This window comes from Centropristis striata, chromosome 23 (assembly GCF_030273125.1).
Source record: "Centropristis striata isolate RG_2023a ecotype Rhode Island chromosome 23, C.striata_1.0, whole genome shotgun sequence".
In the NCBI taxonomy this organism is placed as follows: domain Eukaryota; kingdom Metazoa; phylum Chordata; class Actinopteri; order Perciformes; family Serranidae; genus Centropristis; species Centropristis striata.
Window position 1 is genome coordinate 17223431 of NC_081539.1, and position 23086 is coordinate 17246516.

The 23086-nt window shown below is 41.1% G+C and overlaps 1 protein-coding gene across 1 annotated transcript; it reads left to right on the forward strand.

The window, feature by feature from the left end:
• Positions 1-21260: 21260 nt before the first annotated feature.
• Positions 21261-22083, forward strand: bhlhe22 (basic helix-loop-helix family, member e22). The gene has a single exon (XM_059326497.1). It carries the CDS (start codon positions 21261-21263, stop codon positions 22065-22067), a length of 807 nt encoding a protein of 268 aa, XP_059182480.1. The 3' UTR covers positions 22068-22083.
• The last annotated feature ends 1003 nt before the right edge of the window (positions 22084-23086 follow it).

The window sequence follows — 23086 nt, forward strand, 5'->3', positions numbered from 1 at the left end:
AGAAAGTCCTTGGATCTCAACAAGCCTATCCTTCAATTTTATTGAGTCTTCCCAGTAGCTCTTGGTGTATTGTGTGTACTTGTCAATAACAATTCATCTACATGTGTTGTGTTGACAAACGGAACAGAGCGTGTATGTGCGGCTCACAAACATGTCTGTGAATGCACACACACACTTGTCTTCTTGATCCTGCCCTTGGGGACAATAGGAGAAAAAATGTATGAAATAGTTTAAGCATTATGATGCAGTTCAGAGGAGAATTTGCTATGCATAGGAGATTTCTCTAAACCATAAACGTAAGGCATTTCCTTAGCATATGTGCTATCCTTTTTTAATATACTGTTTTAAAGATATAAAATGATGACAGCAACAAAGATAGGAAATCTGAAATTGACAATCGCCAGTTAGAAAGGCAGAGAAGTAGAGGGCAGGCGGCACAAGGTAACGCTGATGTGAGGTAAATGTTGAGAGGAGATATGAGCCTCTGATGTCAGTATTATCTCCCCTGAATGAAGTCAAGTGAATTGGATGTGTACTTTCTGTCAATTATTGCTGCTTTCATTTGCCAAATGTAATATAAAAGCAGGAATAGTGGTGACAGATTTCCTTCCTTCCTTATGCTCAAATAGGCTGCAATTTAAATGCAAACAAAAACATCCTTTTCTCCACAGGCTCCAGCTTCACTCTGAGGATATATAGGCAAAGGCACCTTCATGCTGGCAGCTATACTCATTCCTTCCAATCTCTGGGCTTCAAACATACCTAGACCCCCTCCAAACATCCATCCATCCCCCCCATTCAAGCTCCCGCTGTCTGTCTGCGCCTGCATAGAGCCCCCGCTCAAAATCCATGTGCATCGTGTCAGATAATTTTGTGGTGGCAAATCAATAATGCAACCGTAAATTTCGTTTAAATAAACATTAGTGGCCTACTTAATTAATGAAACCTCATCTGCAATTTGTCAGTGTCAGGAGTGCTAACCCCTTTGATGTTGGTATGAATATTCCTTTTCTGAAAATGAGCCACTTGCACGATTAGTGCTTATTGTGGCGTTAGCCTCTTCCTACCTTCTGCGCCGCTGCCTGAATGTGAGAGGAGATTAAAATCATTTACTTTGCAGGGAGGACAATGAGAGGCCGTAAAATGAATGTGAGGAAACATCATGAAAAATAGCAGGGGGAATATCTAATGAATCTAATCTACATACAAGCAACCTGATCAAATGCTTGAGCAATTTCAAAGGCCATATATCAAACAGTACACGACATTAACATCAAATCAATATCTGAGAGGTCCACACCCATAAGCAATAACGCTGAGCGTTAATAACCAGCAGTGATATGAGAGATAAATAACAAGGAGAAATATAAAACAACACACCATCACGCTGTGAGATGAGTATCTGACCTGTCCTTGTCAGTGTGCAGGGAACAGCTGCTCATGACCCAATTTCACATGGATACATAATTCAGCGGGAAGAATAAGACTTCCACACCACTATAAAAATATTCATCAAAACAAGTTAGCAAATCTATTTCAACAGACTGGCTCATGATCCCTCGTTTCGACACTACAACTGCTTCATTAGTTGGGAGAACAACTCATAAAGGCTTCTCTGACCCAAATAAGTCAAGTTGATCAACGCGTTGCCCAAGTTGATAAGTTTAAAAGATTCAAGATGGTAGAAAAAGACTTGACTCATTAACCATCAAACTAGAGACAGACTGACAGCAGTTTGGTTAATACAGAAAGTAACAGAACATCAGGAGAGTACCTCGACAGTCAAAATGTGTTGGGAAGTGATATTTTCACCTACAACACATCAATCAAAAAAAAGAGAACAATAAATTGGACATGGCAAAATGTATCTAATAATTAAAAGATGATTGAAATATTTCCAAGCATACATCACTTCCATCTCCTTTTCCTTTTCCACTTTTGAATAAACCACAACTCAAAACAAACTGCAGTTAGTCTAGCTGTGGTTCTGTTGCTGATAAAACTGAATGCAATGCAATTAAATGTTGACCCAGAACAACAAACAATAATAGATTGTTGGGAGGACAATGTGACTAAAATACAAATGCATATTGACCTTTGTTTAAATACTCAAAGTGCTTGATTCAATGTTTTTGAGCACTTTTTAAACAAGGTCTGTACACCAACTGTATCCATCAGATAACATCTACTTACAGCTCACACATCATCTTTACGAGGCAATAGGAAGTGTTTTCTGCCACAACACAGGAAGCTTCTCCTAGTTTATTGAAATATCCACTAAAAATGTAACTTAATAAACATATCAACTGGAATCACATCTGTTAAAACACTTTGTATGCTGGCAGGCACTTGCACCAACAGACTACATCTGCTCCACAGAAGCAAGCAAACCCAGTTCATTCATTTTTCAGTGAAAACCAGGTTACAGTACATAGCCAAAAACTGATTAAAGCTCAAGGTATGAAGGAGACAGAATAAGGAAAGTGGAAATCACCCCCATCCCTTATTTGGGACACCTGAAATAGGCCAGAGGCTGATTTCCTCCTATCAGAGGAGCCCTGGGAAGCCTGAGAGACTGGAGGGAAAAGAGGAGAGGGAGGAGGTGGAGGGATGATGGCGGCGGTGGGGGGATTCAGCGGGGCCTTAAGTGTGCTATCATAGGCGTCTCTTGTGCCTGCCTGCTTTATTTGCAGTAGTCAGGTTAATGAGTCCACCAGCCCACTTGATGTTGAGAGGCCTGCCACAAAGAGTTGCCTCATTAGAGCTAGCCTGGCACGCTGCTCTGAGACAAAGGGACATTCACGCTACTGAATGCCTTTACGCTCCTCAATGCTGCCAGCCTGCGAGGGCCAACGCCATGGCATAGCCCCCTGCACACGTCCTGGCGCCTGGCCAGCCACACCACGACCCTCAGCCCGGCTGGCTGGACGAGCAGGCTGCTGCAGCGCTGCTGAGTGTTGGTGAGAAGGAAAAGCTCCAGCAGCTGCAGCCTGCTGTGTGTTAGTGTGTGTGTGTTTTAAGGGGAACAGCGAATGTGCAAAGGGCGCTGTGGGAAGCCAGCTGACATGCTACATTATCGATGAGTCCGATTGGTTCTCGGGCTCTCAGGGTGTGTGTGACTGAGCTCTTCCCCTGCTCGCTTTATCTTTGCATTCCCTTGCTGTGACTCTGGACTCTTCTCTTTGTGAGCAAAGACAGGAGCTAAGAAATCTGGATAATAAAACCATATAAAATGCTACAAAGCTATTCAGTTTTTTCCACAATAAATAACAAGAACTATCAAATCAATACCTTGGCACACAAAACATCTCATAAGTTATATTACAAATCTCATGGCTACCCCTGTTATATCTGAAATGTCTTGTATATTTAATGCAAATGATCACTTTTAATGTATCCTTCACAAATTCCCATCTCTCTGTTTCAAAGCTTAGTCACTGATCATAAATCCAGCACGGAGCCCACGATAATACATCACACTTTTACAAAATACTGGGCAAGGACTTAGACATACAACCATAAGGGGAGCATGAACAAACACCCATATTTCATGATTGATGCACTGGCAAAGATCCAGTTCACCACTTCCATGCAAGAATAAAAAATCTATTTCTCCGAAGGCTTGGGGTCAGGAGTTAAATATTTTCTGCATAGGCAATCCGCTCTTTCCGCCACACTATTTATAGCGCAGGCAGAAACAGCTGAGCTGACTGCAGTGATGTCACTTGCGCTGATGGAATGCTTTGTTCCACAGCGTGTGCGCATGCCACCTGGGTCTGTGCGAGCTGCGAGGGGAAGCTCGATGTGGGAGCCAAGATGGCTGACAGTTGCCCCATTTTTCAAGTGTAAAAAACCATCACTATCTCCTTGAACCAGGCTGTCCACAGCCCCCCAATACAGTACATAACCTTATAGAGGCATTCATCCCCTCTGTCATGCCTCTGTGTGTTAATGTCATGAAAGGTATCAGTATTTGTGGCTGCTTTTTAGAGCCGAGCGCTCATGCCAAAGTAGGGTAACATCAGGGTAACCGCACGCTGCAGCTGAATAGGAGAAGCTAACACGCAGGATCTTAAAGCATTTCACTGTTTGTCACTCCATGCATAACGTGCATACGGCTGAGGCGTTGAAGAAGTACTATACCCATATATATTTTTAGTAAGCCTTTGGGCTTCTTTCAGTGTCCCTAAAAGAGCATGGTTGCCTGGCAACCATTATTGTTGCCATGGAGATTCATGTGTTGGCAGCTGCTGCAATCAGCATTAACTCAAGGCACATATTCTCATTCCGATAGTCAGGCGATGGGAAGGCAACTAGGACACACAGTCAGAGAGGGATAGTAATCAGTGTGAAACATATGCTCATCCATTACTCGCTGCATTAATACAATTATATCAAAAGAAATTTATGGCTGTGCTTTGGTGCAATGATCACATTGCAGACAGAGGCATAAAATTCCACCTCATAACAGATCCCCACTTTCATTTAATAAATGGCAGCCGGCTTAAACACAATGGAAAGCAATGCCATTTCGCCTCTGACATAAACATATCTGTTGTCTCTATTTAGAGTGACATTAGAGAATATATATTTTTCCTCTGAAAGCATCGAGGTGAAAACCTGTACAAGCAGGGCTCTTATTGTTTAATACTAAAGCAGGGTTTTAATAATAACAATGAGAGAATGGCTTCCCTGCTGTGAAATGCATAAGCAGCACTTACAAATGGAGATGACAATATTGTTTACATATTAAATAATTTCACGAGCAACCTTATTGCACAGTGAACTGTACACCATCTGAGAGACAGTAAGGGTTATGGTTTGTGATAAATTTCAGCGTAAACTCAATATTTTCAGCAGCTCTCTGCCAGCTGCTGCTGTTTCATTTCAACCTGTTGGGGGATAAGTGATATTTACCTCTTTCCCTTCTTTATACTGGTACGCGTCCATGCCCACTGGAACAATTGCAACCCTGTTGAGAGTAGACACGCACAGAGATCATAATAGCAGTTATTTCCTCTCTGGGTTTTTTCCAGGGCCCAGCTCTCTCCGTCATTTCACTGTTGACATCACAAAGCTATGTGGGGATAAAGAGGCAGAGAAAAACAATAACAGACCCATTGACCCCCATTTCACAAACCTTGGGGGTATGGGAGAAATCCACTTACAAGCCTAGAACAGACCTGCTGATTGGGCCTCAATAGGCTTTGTATTAGGGAACAGGGGAAGTGCAGAGGAAGGTCCCGACTGCTGCCATTTCTGAGCGAGGATGCTTCTCCGACTGATAGTGCAGATTTACATCTAACCTCTTGTGCACCTTGGGTTAGACGACAATGCTCAACTGTATCTTGAATCAGAGAGACAATTGGATAAGCGTGCAGTGCAGTTATTGAACTGTACATTAATCCACACTGTTCCTTGTAAAATCACAGATTTGATCATATCACTCCTGCTGAATCTATTTAAAAAAATAACGGAGCAACATGAGGCAGCAGCACTGGAAAACAAGCTATTAGAGCCAAATGATTTGCAGAAGCATGAGCACCTGTGTCCAGAATAAATAAATTTGTGTAATTCAATTACTGCTTTATGTTTGCACACAGAGGACAGGAGTATTTACTGCATTTAAAGATACACAGGGCTGATAATACACATCTTCCTGCAACAAATCAAGATTAGGCTGCAATTCATAGTGAAGCCAGGGGTCTTCCTTTCAGCACACCAACCCTAACGCCACCTACTTGACTATAAAGAAAACCTTAGGTTAATGATTCAGTAAATTTCCACTCTCTTACAGCTTTAATTGCCCTACACAGGAGAAACATGGCTTTGGGAGTCAGATGTGATAATCTCCTGGCATAAGCATTAGAATGGAGGCTCACCTTGCTTTCTCTGGATGCTGCTGGTTGACATTTAACATCACAGAGAGAGGGGAGGTGGAGAGCCAGGTGCCCTACATGCACATTTGACCCCCTGCTAATGTCAGAGGGGGAAGGTCCCACACACTCATCCTCGCTTCACTCACACAAAACACTACAAGGGCGCATGGTACAAAGTAGCCCTCTCGTTGACTACAGACAGGATCCAGTTTCCTGTTTTATAGGTTTATGTAGCTGGAGGTGAAATTTTATCACTCTACATAACATGCACTATTTTAATTAACTGAATTTCAGGTTAAGGTTTCTACTGAATTGTATGATAGTAGGAAAAATACGACTTCAGGTGATCAGAAATAGCATCCTACGAGAAAACTTGTTAAGTCAAATCACAAACCGCCTACGCGAAATTTCATCTCTAGATTCTTTTTTATAAACATCCTCTCTTCTCTGAAATTACAGGTATTGTTGTGTAAATTTAACATAAATGAAGGCAAAGCGATAAAATAATGATTTTATAGTGAGCGTGGAGGCTGGATGTCTGTAAGGGAAGATGCACACTTTGGAGGACACTACAAACACAGCCAGCAGGCCTGTAACCCAGTGCAGATGACCTGGTTCTGCTTGCACGCAACCATGAAATAACAACTGCTGTTTGGTGTTTGATGTTAGCTCGGGGAGCGTACTGTCCCTGCTCGGGCTAAGCAGGCACACGTTACCGTCAGGATTTGTTTGAAAAAAAAAGAAAAAGAATTGCAATGAGGTCATGTCCTAAAATAAAGCAGGATCTACTGTTATTCTCTGAATTTGGACTCTATTCATTGCAGGTCAGGGCTGGTGGCATATATAACATCGTTACAAAAATAATCAGTTTTTTAGATCATACAAGAAGTCATTTTGATAGTGTACAAATATACAAGATACATATTTATGGGGGGAAAACGTGGACATGTTTTAATAAAATAACAGCTTAGGACTATTTTCATAAACAAAAGCTAATTCCCTGATGAGAGCAGAGTTATTGATATTGTAGTATCTGCACAGTTACCATAACAACCACACGTATGCTTTGTCATATAGGAAAATTGTGTTTACTCTTTGGAGCAATGTTGAGCTCTTATTCATTAATTTTTACAAAGTGATGTACATGTGAAATTGATTTGTGCCTCCAAAAGTAATATTTACCCAGTGATAGAAAAATGCAATAACAAACAGAATGAATGCATTGTTTTGTAAATTAATTTAATTGTTTTAAAGAATAAAAATCAATACAAATGTTCAGGAAGTAATTAATACATGTGAAAAGTTCTTGTGGTGCTGAAGTTAATTATATTTGGACATAAAATAACTGCAAGAAATTGTTGCTATTTAAGGAACATGTTCACCAAATATTCCACTATTAAATATTCCAAATATTCTACTTAAACTATGTAAATACACAGTATGCCCCCTCTTTCTCATGTGGAACTGCAGGTTTGTTTACCGGTTTGTGTTGCTTATCTAATAAGAGAAGATGCATCTTTAGATTTCAGCTAGGAAACTAAAACAAACAACTTTTCCCAACTTCTAAACGTTTATTTTTAGTCTAGCAGTGACTGCTTCTCACCAAACTGACTGGGAGTTTAGGAAAATTCAATAAAACTAAAAACAAACATTAGAATCAGTTAAAACAATAATAATAATTTTAGGTTGATGTCCCACGTTTCCTCAACACGTTTTATACACATGAAAGCAAACTTCAGTTCAAAACAGCTTTCTATTCTTCATTAAAATGAAATTATGACTAAACAAAAATTATAGAAAGAAATCTAAAACACTAATTATAGGACGACTTTATACAACTGGGTTACAATTACATTCACCAATTACTGATGTGTAAAAAAAAAAAAGAAATTAAAAAAAGAAAATATATAAACATACAAACCAGCTTTGATGTACATTTTATGGAGACTATTTTAGCACAAAGAGCAGCATCGTTTAGGCTGTGTGAGGCTGGGGGGGAGGCCTGATGCATGATGCAAAATATAAGGGGGGTGATGGGAAAGGCTGCGGTTATTAAGGCATCTCGTTGCTAAAACTGATGCAACTACAACGTTTACTGCTGCAGAGCTGAGAGCCTGCAGCTGCCTGGACACATTTTCCTACAGACACATACATTTTCGTTTCGATTTGGTTGCCAATTCGTTCCACTGCTTCCAAAACAGACTAACAGCGATGCTTTATTAGGGAGCTTTAATGCCTACAAGTACGTTTCAAATTGAATTAAAACACGTTATTTTGCCCGGTGATAAATGTTATTTGATGTTGAATAAAGATATTTTTTTATTTTTAGTAAATTCTCAAACATGTGGCCAAGCTGCTGCAGGAGGCCTGCTGTAGGATTATGTGTCAACAAATAGCTCCGGTAAAAAAATAAAATAAGACAAACAGCATTTCGATGTTGGAGTTTTGCACTAGTTCTCCGCGTGCATAAAGCTCTGTATACGCAGGGCGTTTCGATCCTGCAGCCTCCGTGTGTTTGGATGCAAACGGATGCTATTCACTATGATAACGCGCTGCCACTGACTACATTATTTGATGCTATTTCGTCAGATCGGCTCGGTGCTGTGCAGGCGGTTATTCTACCCCCCGATTTGTCCTTTAGAGTCCTCAGGTGTGGAGAACAACATGTCAGTGTGCGACAGAAATCCCATTCCAGAGATGTTGAACGCATATCCAGCAGGAGAGTGAACCAGACGGACGGGCTACAGTTTAATAACAAGTCCAGAACCAGGCTTCCAACCGCCGGCTGCACACAACTTCCTCTATCAGGCTGCAACTTTTACAAACTTCTCTGTCCGAATGATGGAATTTGCATCTGCAGCCACTAGTTATTTCTTTCTTTCTCTCCCACTTTTCCCCCCTCTCCACCCCTCCTTTTTAAACAAGGGGCCCAGTGGCTGCCTCTTGATTAATAAATGTTTATGTGTTTTGAAGTGAGGGACAAAAGGGGGGTGGCCTGTGACCCCTAGGAGCCCCGACCTTGCGCGGGTTCATTGTGAGGCGCTGGGAAAGGGGCTTTGGGACGGAGACCCCGGGCCACTGACCCACACACATCCCAGAGCCCTGCCATTCATGTGCGCACCGCTGCATGTCGCCCCGCAGCTCCCATTGTTTCAGCGGGAACAATAGCGTCCCCCCTCCTCCTCTCTGTCAAACTATATGTCGCCTGATGCAAGCCCCGGCAGACTCTCCCTCTAACCCTTCAAATAAGGAGTAAAAATGTTGACAAAACGTTAAGGCTGTTAGTGGTATGTTCACCCATGTTGCATCACACAGCAGTGTTGCATCATGGCACTGACTGGGGTTCTTGCAGCCGTCAAAGGCCAACACTGTAACAGAGTGTAACAATAAAACAGTCACAGAGTGAAACTGTGAGATGACAGAAGGAGAGGAGTTGAAGAAGCAGACCGTGAATAACACCTACAGGCTATTTCTACTGCTGGAATCAGATAGAGATATATTAATAGGTTGGAGGTAAGTAGGCATTTGCGGGCATGTGCGTTCCGCCTTGGCTACAGGGTTAGTGAGGTTACTCAAATGACATCATGCATGGGGCCCTGGTTTCGATTGGATCTTTGCCTGGGAGTCAATCACGGCAGGAAGTGAAGGGGATACAAACGAGCAGTGCAGGACTGCCACTTGCTTCAATCAATGGCTGCCTCAATGTTCAATGCACAACCAAGGACTGCATATAGCCTCTGCGCTTCTGCATGTTCACATGTGAAGAACACAGAGCTTTAAATGCTTGGGAAGTGTGCAAACACAAATGTGAAATGAAAAGTATTCCTCCACTCTTACAGCAAAAATGATTTGCATTACAGGCCTCTAACACACTGCAAGCTGAACAGAAACATTTTTTTCTTATTCTTGCTAAAATAGCTCTCAGTTTATCTGGCTCCACATAACATAGCCTAAAGAAATTGAGATGCAATCCAGCGGCCTGATGCGTGAAACTGTAACGCACTAATGGACCTCTCAAGACAAACGGCATTAAACATGATTAATTGTGGCCGGCAAGGCGACGAACCCGCTACACACACACACACACACACACACACACACACACACACACACTCTCACACACTGCTAATGTGCACTAGATTATGGAATAGTTATTGCTGCACATATAAAACTAAAAACAGGCCTACAGTATGTTGTTACACTGCACACTGAGAGGTAGTTTAACAGCTACAACATGCGTTAAAATAATACAATTAAAGAGAAATAATAGTAATATAAAATACTATATAGGATTTTCCAGAGCGCGCATTGGATATATTTGCGTCAGTTTGAGCGAGCGCGCATTTGTATGTATAAAAGCGCGTGAGCGCGTGCATGTGAGCAGTGAGCGAGAGAGAGAGAGAGAGAGAGAGAGAGAGAGAGAGAGAGAGAGAGAGAGAGAGAGAGAGATTTTATTGTAATGCACAGAACGACCTGCCCTCTTTTGAAAAAAAGCGAGAACGCGCAGCCATGCTTTGCAGAGGCTCCAGCATCGCTCTCATTGGTAGTACGAGCTTCTCGCCAAACGGGTCTTTGCTTGTTCGCCGCTACACCGACAAGGAACCGGGAATACAAGCGACTGCCTCCGTGATGTAAAGACCTGCAGTGAAGTGTTAAAGCTAAGATGAAGTGAAAAAACACAGCAGAGCACGGATACATATCAGCAGAGCACGGTGTTCTGGGATCCACCATATGGCGTGGACCGGATCATGGTGAGTATCTGATGCTTTATGCTCGACCCTTTGATCATTTATTAATAAGATGAATGTGGATTTGTGCTTTAACCTTGTGTAGTATGTGCATTTCAGTAGAATAGATATGAATAGTGATGGTTTAGTATCTGCAGAGGGATGTTGCTTCTGTTCGCTTCCCCATGCACGTTGCACTTGCCATTGTTATTGCGGGCTTTAGGGAATTAACCACTTTTTGAACAAAAAAAGGCGATAGAAAAGCAGCATATATACGGCGCGGGGTGGACACATCGTTTTATGTCGACGGTTGCATAATCAATAAGAAGGGTAAAGAGGACGGTGGCTTTCTGAGCCCACATCGTTTGTTCTTTGCGCGGTGCTTAAGGACAATAGGGGTCGTGTTCCTGTCGGTGGCCAGATACATAAGAGCGAAAATCTGGTGCCGAGCCGTGCTGAAGCTCCAAACAGTGGACGATGCGAGAGTCGCCGGATCTTTTTTTTAAGGGGATGGGGACGTTTCCGTCTAAAATGGCGTTTCCCTTTGTTTCTGCATCCCTCTCCTCCTCTGTTATAGCGAGTGGGTAATGCATTGCAATTACCATATCTACAAGCATGCGCCTCTTCATTTTCACTACACAGCGTCACACGCAGTGGGTTTAGCTCTTTAATGGTAAAACACGGGCTGTCAGATGGAGAACTGGTCCCCAGTATGGGGGGGTGAGGGGCTCCGGTAGGCTCACATAGGGAAGCAGGTATGTGACTCCTCATCATGATTAGACAGCACGGACCTCATTTAGATTTCATCTGATTTTAACCTACATTGGATATTCAAATCTGTGGGCTCTCTATAGTCTGCATCACTGCAGATTATACTGGATTATAGCTGCAGGGCTCTGTGTCAGCAGCCATACAATAACATAATCAGTATCAAAGTCATTTATCCGTCATAAAACACTTTTACATCATGACAGATACAGCACAGCCGATTAGTTTATACTACTATTCATTTTTCGAATCTTATTTTCAAGGACTAAAAATCTCATCACATCGAGCAAAATACAGTATTGTTAATCATCAAACAGCAGGCTCAGGATGACACGAGCATCCCTCCCTCAGCCGTGTGTGTGTGTGTATAAGTGTGCGTGGAACAAGTGCATGTGCGCATGCCCGTGCATGAGCGTGTAGTTGCGTGTGTGTGTGTGCGTGTGTGCGCGTGTGTGGACGCATACGCATGTTCTCATTTTTTGAATAGTGCAATGTTGCATAACCGTTCACAGCCAATGCCAGATTTAGGGCTTCACAATTTGCGGGGCCATTGTTGGCATTTCCTCTGCCGGCCTGTACACACACACACACACACACACACACACCACACACACACACACACACAGTTCACCAACCAACTGCAGAACTATTAACACATTTCGGAGATAAACGTTAATACTCCGAGTAGGAAGTCGTCAATTTCCCTCCTAGTTTCAAGGACACGGGGTAGTCATGATGAGGACGCTGGGTAATATAGAGGAACATCTGTTTGCCCGGTGACGTCAACACCCCCCCCCCCCCCCCCCCCTCCTCCACCCCCCTTCATCCCAATCCTCTTGTGCTGAAGGCAGATGCCTCATTTGTTTGGCTGGAGCTCCATTAATCCTAAAGTCAGAGGAAAAGACCGGACGGAGAGAGATCAGTCCCATTTAGGCAGTGTCGGTGCTGGGCTGCCGATGTCCCGTCAGTTTTTCGCTGTTTGGGAGGACGCAGTATACATATAGAGCACCGCTGTGTCCTGGCTCTTGTTACCAAGGCTCTTCAGCTGCCCCGTTTGCGATTTGCGGCAGTTTTTTTAACGTGTGACCCGCAACTAAAGGCTGCAGGCTCGTGTGTATGTGTGTGTGAAAAAAAAATGCGTGTGACTAGGAAAATCAATATACTGGACGTGGACTTTTTTCTGTTTTATGGACGCCAACTGATCTTTTTTTTTTTAACAACAGGTCAATGTGGAATATGAGATTCTGCAATTCTATATGAAGTTCATGACGCATTTTGTGTTTTCTTTTTTGTAGGTGCATTGTGGGATATGGAGGACTTTTACGCTTTCTGCAATTTTGGACAAAGCAGTTGACAGAAACTCATCAAACGGAGTCCTTTTTGCCTGCAAAAGCGGCCTGGGACGTAGGCTATTAAAACTACCTACTGGCTGTTTTTTTATTTAAGTCATTCCTGTAACATAAGCTCTTGTTCATCCAATTCAATGTTTTTTACATAATAAGGTAGGCCTGCACGACAACCGGGAGAGGATTTGATCTCTTTGGACCCGTGCTTGGGATTTTTCTTTTCTCCATTCAAATTTTTGGCCAAACTTGACATCCATACACAGTTTTTAGTCATACAACACAGGCCTCAAATTCTGCTAAATTATTGCATTTTATTTGTAATGACAGGCTTTACGGAAAGAGTTGAGGTGTCACACAGCAGCTGGACACACACATGCATGCAAACACACACAGACGAGCGGGTTGTGTCTCTCCGTGTTCACAGCGGACCTTGATTTAATGTCTTACAATTAAGGCACGCGGTGAATGCCAAGAGATGATCCTTCTTTCTTCGGATGTCTGAAAAAACAAATGACATTTTATTAATTGCATTTTAACCAGTAGCCTATTGCTGTTGAATTTCTGTCGTTTCAATCTGTAACGCATTGCTCATGTACTGCCTCAATATAATAAAGGAAATACACACAACCATTTTTAAGCTCTGTTTTTTATGTGAACATGCATGTGATTTCTCCTGTGTGTGTGTCGGTGGGAGCTGTCCATCCACACAGTCTCCACAGAGCGCTGTCCACCGTGTGTGGTGCTGAAATCTGCGCACCAGCGATCAGCCTTTTGTTTCACTCGCCTGTCAGTGCACAAGCGGAAACTGGTTTACAGTACGGAGGAATGCAGCCCGGACCCGGAGACACACACACACACACACACACACATGCACACACACACACACACACACACACACACACACACACATGCACACACACACACGCACACACAAGCGAGGTGGTTTGAAGCGATCAGAAAAATCATAGTGATAAACTGTTACTTTTATCAAGGGGGAATAAAATGTGCAGACGGTGTGACTGTAGTGTAACTGCTTTCCACGGTTGTATTTTATAAGGTGGTAATAATACGTTTAAACAAGAACAAAAAATCACCTCGATTACTGTGGTTTTTACGGGAGAATTGTAGAGCAGATCTGCAGTGGAAACAAGTGAACATCTTGTTCCAGCGAAACGTTTTTCTCCCACTTGCTTTGAGAAAAGAAAAAAAACCCTTAAAATGGTTATTTTCGCAGTGAAGCAGGTCCATCTTCGCCATCCTGCAATAACCTTAATAAAAGGCCTTGCATGTCAAGGATATTGCACTATGATTTATTTGATCTGCATATTAATTTCCATAAGCACGGTGCCAGTGTGGAATGTAAATGAGGAGGTGGGCTAAGCATCTCTGCAGACACGAACTCAAATGTTGGATTAAATTAGTATTAAAAGGTTTGGAAATGTTGTCCAACAAATATTATTTTGACAGAATACAGTGCAGCAGCTGAATGAGTCTTATGGCATGTGATGAAATAACATCCTCCTGGTTTAGTGTGCCGCCTAGTGGCGAGCAGGGGCGCTGCACTCTGTTACATTAAACTATGATCAAGTTCATTCCAGTGTTGGTGATTAGACAAACATCAGAAATAAGTTTCTCGAACTTTACACCATCTAAACTGTGTTACATTTTTTAAAGTGTTGCATTTGTTTATGAGAAGGACACATAGATGTTCCAGTTTGCAGCAGACAACCATATCTTGATTAATGCATATCATCGCCGTGAATGGCAGGAGGAGTGATGGATGGGAAAGGGGCCTACTGGGGAGGGGGGGTTTGTCCAATCATTTCACCAACTCATTAATGTTGATTTCCTTAAATCCTTCAAATAAGCAATGAGTGGTGAAAACAATCAACGCTACAATGAACAGAGTGAGAGAGAATGTGAGAGTTCATCTATATTCCAAAATAATTAAATGGAGAGAGATTTACTGCCAGTTAGAGTCCTTAATAGAAGCGACAAAAAAAGTAGAGCAAAAGAGCATTAATCTACAATGTGAGTGCTTTAAATGGCAAGGGGAGATGAAGGAGGGACACTGACACATAATCACAACTGTTTAAGAAGTCAGCTGCAACATTTACCTGGTGGAGGGGTTAACATGAAATGAAAGTGCCGACAGAATAAATAGAGCGGCCTACATGTCATGTCATGAATATGGTTCACTGGTGGGTCTTGATGTAGAGCGCCACATGACAAAAATTGAAATTTCATATCAGGTCTCTACAGCCCGAGAGTCTGGCTTCTGCTGATAACCAAAATCTTCAAAGTTGAATGAAATCCACAAGGCTGCCATAAAGCATGTTCATCAAGCTTCTGCTTCACCCTCAGCTCCTCCAGCAGTAGCCAGTTCCCCCATTACAGGTCATCGCCTGCCCTCTTGTGGTGGGAATGGGGAATTATGTGGATTCACAGGAGATTCCTTTTAAACAGGCAATATAACAAAGAATTGAATGAAGTACACTGTGACAACATGCAAAATGAAAAATAAGAGTATAATAAATTGTATATTTTAATGCATTTAGTAATTTATATAATTTAGACTTTATTTTGTTGGATATTGTTTTATTTTACCACCATTGAAAGTGGGTGTATAATGTGTATGTGTATAAGTATTTCAATTTAAAGTGCATCAAAAGTAGATCAATGACCTAAAACTACTGTACATAGATATATATTTTTTAATAATAATAATAATAATAATAATAATAATAATACATTAAATTTTTATAGCACTTTTAAAGGCACTCAAAGTCGCTTTACATGACAGGGAATTAGACACACACAAACACAAAATACAGAAGAAAACAACTAAACAGAGATGAGAGATTATGAGTTCAAGTATTGTAAGCTATTTTGAAAAGGTGGGTTTTGAGTTGGTTTTTGAAGGCATGGAGGGAGTCGGAATTTTTAATTTGTGATATTACTTTTAACAATTTATTTAAAAAATATATTGTTTTCAGTGTGTGAACAGTCCAAACAAGAGACAACTTAGACGGAGGTGTAACGAAATATACATACGTTATCATGAGACGTATGACATGTTACGATTGGATTATGATTATGACGTGTTCTTGGCTGGCTTGCTTTTGTTAGTGGGAGTATTATAAGTGTTTGTATGCAGGGATGAAAGTGTGCTATGTAAGTGTGTCATATTTTAATAACTGTATGTGGAATGTGAAGATATATGCAAGGAAGAGGAGAAAAACTGAGTAAAGCAATACATTAAAATGAATAAATAGGTTGGTAGGCAATTAAATGGTAAACTAATAATAATAATAATAATAATAATAATGTCAAAATAGAAAAGTAAAAAGCAATAAGTAAATTAATCTTAATCATAATCGTAATTAATCATTGATAGTAAGGGTCTTGGTGTAGCCTTGGAGGGAGAGGGTTGGGCAAGGCTATCTCCATGTATTTTTGCTGAGCTATGTGCATAAACAGTACCACACACCTTCTCATTCAATGTTTTTTTGTTGTTGTTTGTTTTTTTTTTAGTATTTTTAACATTGTACATTAATACTTAATACATTAAAACTATGGAAGAACATAAACAAACCAGTCAAAAGTTTGGACACATCTTCTCATTCAATGTTTTTTTTTAAATATTTTCAACATTGTAGATTAATAGTGAAGACACGAAAACTATGAAAGAACATGTATGGAATTATATAGTTTTAAAAAAGTGTTAAACAAAGCAGAATATGTTCTATATTTTAGATTCTTCAAATTAGCCACCTCTTGCTTTGATGACAGCTTTGCACACTTCTGGCATTCTTTCATTTCAGATTCATGAGCTGATCACCTGAAATGGTTTTCAGTCAAAATTTGTAGAATTTCTTGCTTTCTTAATGTGACTATCAAAGCAAAATGTGGCTACCCGGAAGACTATAAAATAAAATAAAAACATATTCTTCTTTGTTTAATACTTTTTTGTTTACTACATAATTCCATATGTGTTCCATCAAAATGTTTTAATATTGTGTGTCTTTTGCTTGGTGCTGTATGTTACAGTCTGACAACCTTTAAGCTCACAGTATAAATCTTGTTGTCTGTTTGGAAGTTTGATGAGTGGTTCAAACACTTCTTGTCATGTTCCTGTGGCTAAACTTCTCTTTTGTCCCGATCTAAATTGATGCTTGTTCTCTTTTCTAACACAGTTTTGCCTTCAGTGGTCTCTTCATTACCAAAGTGCTGACAGACTGTGGCTGTAATGGCTGTGGCACAGTCCTGGCCCATCTTGTCTCATTAGCCGGACCTGATTGGCCATGAAGGTGTTCTCTTGCTGTCTCAGGATAAAGTGGCTGTCTCTGCCACTCGTTAGATCATAACTCCTCAAGTATTCTGCCCTGATGGCCTTTCATGAAGCCTCAGCAGAGAGACTGAACATACGCTAATTGAAATATGCCGGAAAAGAGGTAAAACATTGACCTTGAATGTGTTTAGCACGTTGTGGTAGAATGTGTTTGTGAAGTAGCTGCAAGGAACTTTGACAGAAACATTGAGCCTGTGAAAATATAGCAGCATGAAAACAACGCTTACATGTATTTCAAAGAAGTGAAACAACCCATTTGGTCACAGATATTTGTCATTTTCATTTTCACTGTGTTAAATTCTTTGAGATTCCACATTAAATCGGCAAATATCATGTCCTGTTGTGGATCAGTTCAATCTAACAGCTGAGATGCTTTAAAGAGTTATTTCCTTCTCTATAAAAATAAGATTCTAGTATCAGCCATTTATCTGATCAAAATATTATTATACAGTAGAGCTGCAAAGACTAGCTGACTAATCAGTCTGTCGACAGAAAAATAATCGCCAACTACTTGGTATCAACTCGAAAGTAATTAAGTAATTTTGATTGCAAAAATGACCAAAATTCATGGAGATTCCCTGTTTTTCTGTTTTTATATCATATTAAACTAAATATGTTTGAGTTTTTTACTGACGAAGCAAGACATTTAAAGAAATTAGGATAACAATTTTTCACTATTTTCTAACATTTTATTAACCCATTAAATTGACGAAATGATGATCAGATTAATCAATCATGAAATAAACGTTAGCTGCAGCCTTATTTTGCTGACAGCCAACTACAACAACAAGGGGACTTAGAAGTCAGTGCCTGTCATGTGACAGAGGATGGATGCTAGACTCAAACAATGTCATAGTTATAAATCACTGTATGTGGGAGTTGGGATTTATTTAGAAACTCTTACTTTTAATTATGGTTACTGAGGTTTTCATCTGACTCCCTGGGAGATGTAAAAAAAAAAAAAAGCAATTGTTTTTCATGTTGAGCCATTCTGCAGCTGACCAGATTTAGTCCAAATATTTTCAGTTAATGGGAAACAGGAGTCACAGGTCATGAAGTCTTAACTTAAAGTTAAAACAGCTAATTAGCACAACATGAAAATGAGTTAATTCTGCAGCTTTTCAAATTGAAATATCGCAGAATTCTCTTGCGTCTCTCTCTTGCGTCTCTCTCTTTAGGTTATTTAAGGATATACTTGGATTCTGAATAAAAATACTCGTCTCTTCTTTGGTGAACTTTGTCTTCTTCAGTGTGATATACTAAAAGGAAGCAGACCAGACTTTTCAGCAAAGCTCCATTCTAACTAAACAATGTATAGCTGCCGAGGCACCATCTCAGACAGTGAAAAAATCCACATTATATTCACTGTGAATTCAACTGGCAGGGGTCAATGGTAATCACTGCTAAAGGTAGCTCTAATGTGGCAGCACACATGCCATGGGAACGAGCCATGGTAACTCGGAAGTGGAGGGAGTTTTTTTGTCCTTATTGCATTGAAGCTGGTATCTACAAATGGCTTCTAGGGGAGTGTAATTACAGAAATGGCTTTTTGTGTAAGAGGTGAAGAAGAATGTGTTGCCTGTGCAAAGAGTAACAAAGTTGGTCACATTGAACTGTGAAGTTCTCCGGGCTACTGTGAACTTAAGAGATACCTGTGGAGGACCTCTCTGGAATAGAAAGTAGATCAGGTGTATAACTGTGGAGCTATCAGCGTGTTCAGCACCACGGACAGCTCACATGCAACCATGACAGTACAGAGCTTCAAATGTGGATATTTCTGCAAAGTAGCCACAAATATTAAAAATGTAGATGCTTCAAACACATCTTTAACCTGACAGCACAGAAGAGCTATTACATCACCACAGTTTCCAGGTGAATACGCAATTCAATATTCAACCAAATAAGGTCACAACTTCCCCTTCTGTTCCTGAGTTATTTCCCATAATTAGCAAAATAATTCTTGAGTTATGGCCAAAAAAGATTTTTGTGAGTTCACAGTGAGCTTGAACTTTCACTTCCAAAATCTAACCAGTTCGTCCTTGAGTCCAAGTGGAAGTTTGTGCCAAATTTAAGAAATTTCCTCTAGGTGTCCCTGAGATATGGAACGTATGGACGCCTGGACAACCGACAAACCATAATGCCTCTGGCCACGGCTGACTCCAGCATGTAGGCATTCAAAAATGGTCAAACTGAGTGCAGCAGAGACCAACAAATTCTATTATAGGAATCAGGTGACTTCTTAATAAACTCACGCCTGTCTGAAAATTCCCATGTCTTGCAAACTTCATGCTGTAAGTTTGCAATGCAATCTAATAAATGTCTCAAACCGTAACTGATGCATGTCACCAGGTTGCATGACTATATTGCACAACTTTTTTCACAAGCTCACTTTGCAGCAAGTTAATTGATCTTCATATAAAATCGCTGGCTTGGCCCTCGTAGTAGCTTCTAAGTTACAGAAAACATATTTCCACATTGTGTAACATCATATTTGTTCTGCTTGTTCCAGCACTTTGTTGAAGCTGAAATATTCAAACCAACAATTGTTAATTGTTGCGAAATGATTCAAATGGAAGATTTACATGTCATTTTTAAATTTCCCCCTAATAGGGCTGTCACAATATGAGATTATAACTACTACATTGTTACTGTGGTCAGAAATAATTCATGATAACAATATGATCATGATATCTTAAATAAATTAAAATAATCTTGACATTATCAGTCAAATAATTTTAGAACTTTGTTTACTGTGCATTTTGTTTTGTTTTTTAGATAATAATTACACTCAAAATGTAGGTGGAGAGCGAGTAACCATAACTACATATTAAAGAATGGAAAGAAAAATTAGTATTTGTCTATATTAAGTGTATTATTAACATTATATGAATATTTCATTTATTGAATATCATTGTTATTATCAATACTGATATATATCGTGACACTCCTGGACCATATAATTGCTGTCACATTTAGTAATATTGTAAATCATAACTTGTTGACTAGAAATATAAGAATTTAAATTTATTTTTTTGCTCTAAAATATGAACTTGGTAACGAGTCATGAGGTAAAAGAAAGCTGGATAAAGCTTAGTTGATGATCATGTTAATGTTTGACTTTACATGAATGTGCTACACGGTATTTTCCAGTAGATGGCAGTATGAGCACAAGTAAATATTGGTCAGAGCGCCGGAGCCGTCAGGGGAAAACTAACACTGAAATTCAGACAGATAATACAACAGCGAAACACAGAAATCCATGTTCCTTTTGGGGGACTTAAACTTAAAACCCTGCCAGCAGGGATGATGAAAAAAGGTATTTGCTGGTTGTGATTTTCAGAAACAAAATACCATGAATGCAACTCAAGCCTGAAGCAGAGCCTCCTGTCAAGTCTGGGCACAATAAGCTCGGTCTTTCTCTGAATCTAAGTGAAGGTTTGGTGTCACACTTGAAGAGCAAATAGTGACAAAAGTTTAAAAAAAAGAGGCAAACAACAATGAACAAAGTCATGATCTGAATTGAACTGACTGAAACCAAACCCTTATCCTAATAGCAAATAAGAAGTTATTGAATGCAAATGTTACTTTGATTTGCAACTTTTCGCCTGAAACCCCCACAGGAGCGTGTCACAAACCACTGAAGCAGGTTATTTTATGATCTTTAAAAACACCGTTAAGAGCCTCGAACACACACTCAAAGGGAGAGAGAGCGCACGAGGTATTGTTTGTCATCGTTTAAATGTCATTAATTAAAACGTTAATCTGATTGGGTAGAGAGTGAGAGGGGGAGAGGGTGTCTGTGTCCCAATAGGCGAATCCTTTTTAATAACCCGCCTCGAGATAATGATGTAAAAAGACTCAGGCGTCTCGTGCGTAACGAGGATCATCGTGGAGATCCGGTGAAGGTGAATCAGAGACACAGAAAGAAAGGGAGAGGGGGAGAGAGAGAGAGAGAGAGAGAGAGAGAGAGAGAGAGAGAGAGAGAGAGAGAGAGAGAGAGAGAGAGCAGCACTTATTACACGAGTCTCCTCCTCGTCTCCACACCTCAGCTGACAAGTCGAGCGAGCCTGGAACTTCAACGCTGACACACAACTCAACTCGTAAAGGACAAACAGAGGAAGAAACTCATAGAGGCGCGCAAAGAGTTCCCAGAAGCGACCGGTGCCTGCAACAAAGCGGAATCCACAGCATGGACAGAAGGATGAACTTGAACGGCAGTGCAGCGGACATTTTTCACAAAACTCTCAGCGCCGTGTCCACTAAAAAGATGGACTCCTTCAGGTCGGCGGCCGGCATCGAACTACCAGCCAGAGACCGCCAGTCACCGATCAGCTGCTTTGACCAGACCGAACAAGACTCGATTCAACCGGGAGGACTGGCGGGAGGCAGAGGGGCAGCGCTGGGTCTGCCCACCGGATCTTTGTGCGTCAATTTCGGTGAGCGCGCCAACAGGACCTCGGCGGCGGAGAGCAGCGGCGGGGAGCAGAGCCAGGACGATGACAGCGACGGCAGGTGTGACATGGTGCTTCTGGCCGACGGGCGGACGGTGCCCGCGGGGAAAGGAGAAGGAGGTAAGAAAACCAAAGAGCAGAAAACACTGAGGCTAAACATCAATGCCAGAGAAAGACGACGGATGCACGATCTGAACGACGCGCTGGATGAGCTCAGAGGGGTCATCCCTTACGCGCACAGCCCGTCAGTGCGGAAACTCTCCAAAATCGCCACTTTGCTGCTCGCCAAAAACTACATCCTCATGCAGGCGCAGGCGCTGGAGGAGATGAGGAGGCTAGTGGCGTATCTCAACCAGGGCCAAGCCATCTCTGCTGCCTCGATACCGGCCACCACTGCCCTCGCAGCCCCCGGCTTGGGCGCGTACGACCAGCCGCCCGGATATCCCTTCCCCACCGGGGTGGCTGCGTCCTCCTGCCCCGACAAATGTGCCCTATTCAACAACGCCACCTCCAGCCTCTGCAAACAGTGCACTGACAAGCCTTAACTGCGTCTGACAAAAGACTCAGAGAAGCACAGGGGAGAGCAGACACCACTTTTAAGAACACTTTTGGAGAGGGCAACCTGTGAGGCTACTGTTGTTGAAGTCAGTAGGCTAGAGACAAAGAAGTAATGCCGATGAATACTTTTATAATATTTACTAAATGCATTCAAAACGCGCTTTTTTGTTCAAACAATACTTGATTGTGTATATAAATCATCCTTAAAGTGCTGGTATGAATGACAGTGAAGACCAAACACACGTTCTGTAGGCCTGTAAGAGTGGCTGCAAGTGTTGAGTGAGTTGTTGACCACTTGCTCTGTTATGGACCCTTTTTGGAGATTTGGGTGACCTGACAACCTGCGACCTTTTCACTTAAATAGATGGACACCTTCCTGGAGCGATAGTCCAACCTCACTCTCTGCTGCTTCCTTATTTATTTATTTTGCGGGGTTTTTCCTTTCATTCACCTCAGAGACATTGTGCTGTTTGCTTACTGGTTCAAGGCCTGTTTTCATGAACTTTTCTATTGAGCACGTGGAATGTCATGAACAAGGAAAAGTTAAATGAAATAGATGATTATAGATGAAGTTAAGTCGTTTAATCAGCCAGATATTTATGTGCTAATCCAGACACTTGTTAATAGTTGCGCACGCCTATTACAATTCTTTTTGGGGGCACTGTGATATAATAAAAATTCAGAAAAATTTAGAAAACCTGACTCAAGGTGTTTCAGGTGTTTCGGTGTGTCTTTTGTAATTTATTAATTTGGATTTTTTTTAAATATTGGATATTTGCTTGCATTGCACATTGTAGTATTTTTCTTAGTTGTTGTATCTTTTGCGTTTTTTCTTCTCACACAAGATGATCGAGGTCTTCAGATTAATCGCGTTGTCAGGTCAAGATGTGGATTATTGTAGATACTTTAGTTATTATATGAGCAAAGAGGGCCATTTGTATGTATTTCAGTGTTGAAAAGCTTTATTAAAATATTTTGAACAACAGAAATACTTCTGATTATTCAT

Bases quoted from the DNA above. Each gene is read 5' to 3' on its own strand.
- bhlhe22 (XM_059326497.1), top strand. From the start codon at position 21,261: ATGGACAGAAGGATGAACTTGAACGGCAGTGCAGCGGACATTTTTCAC.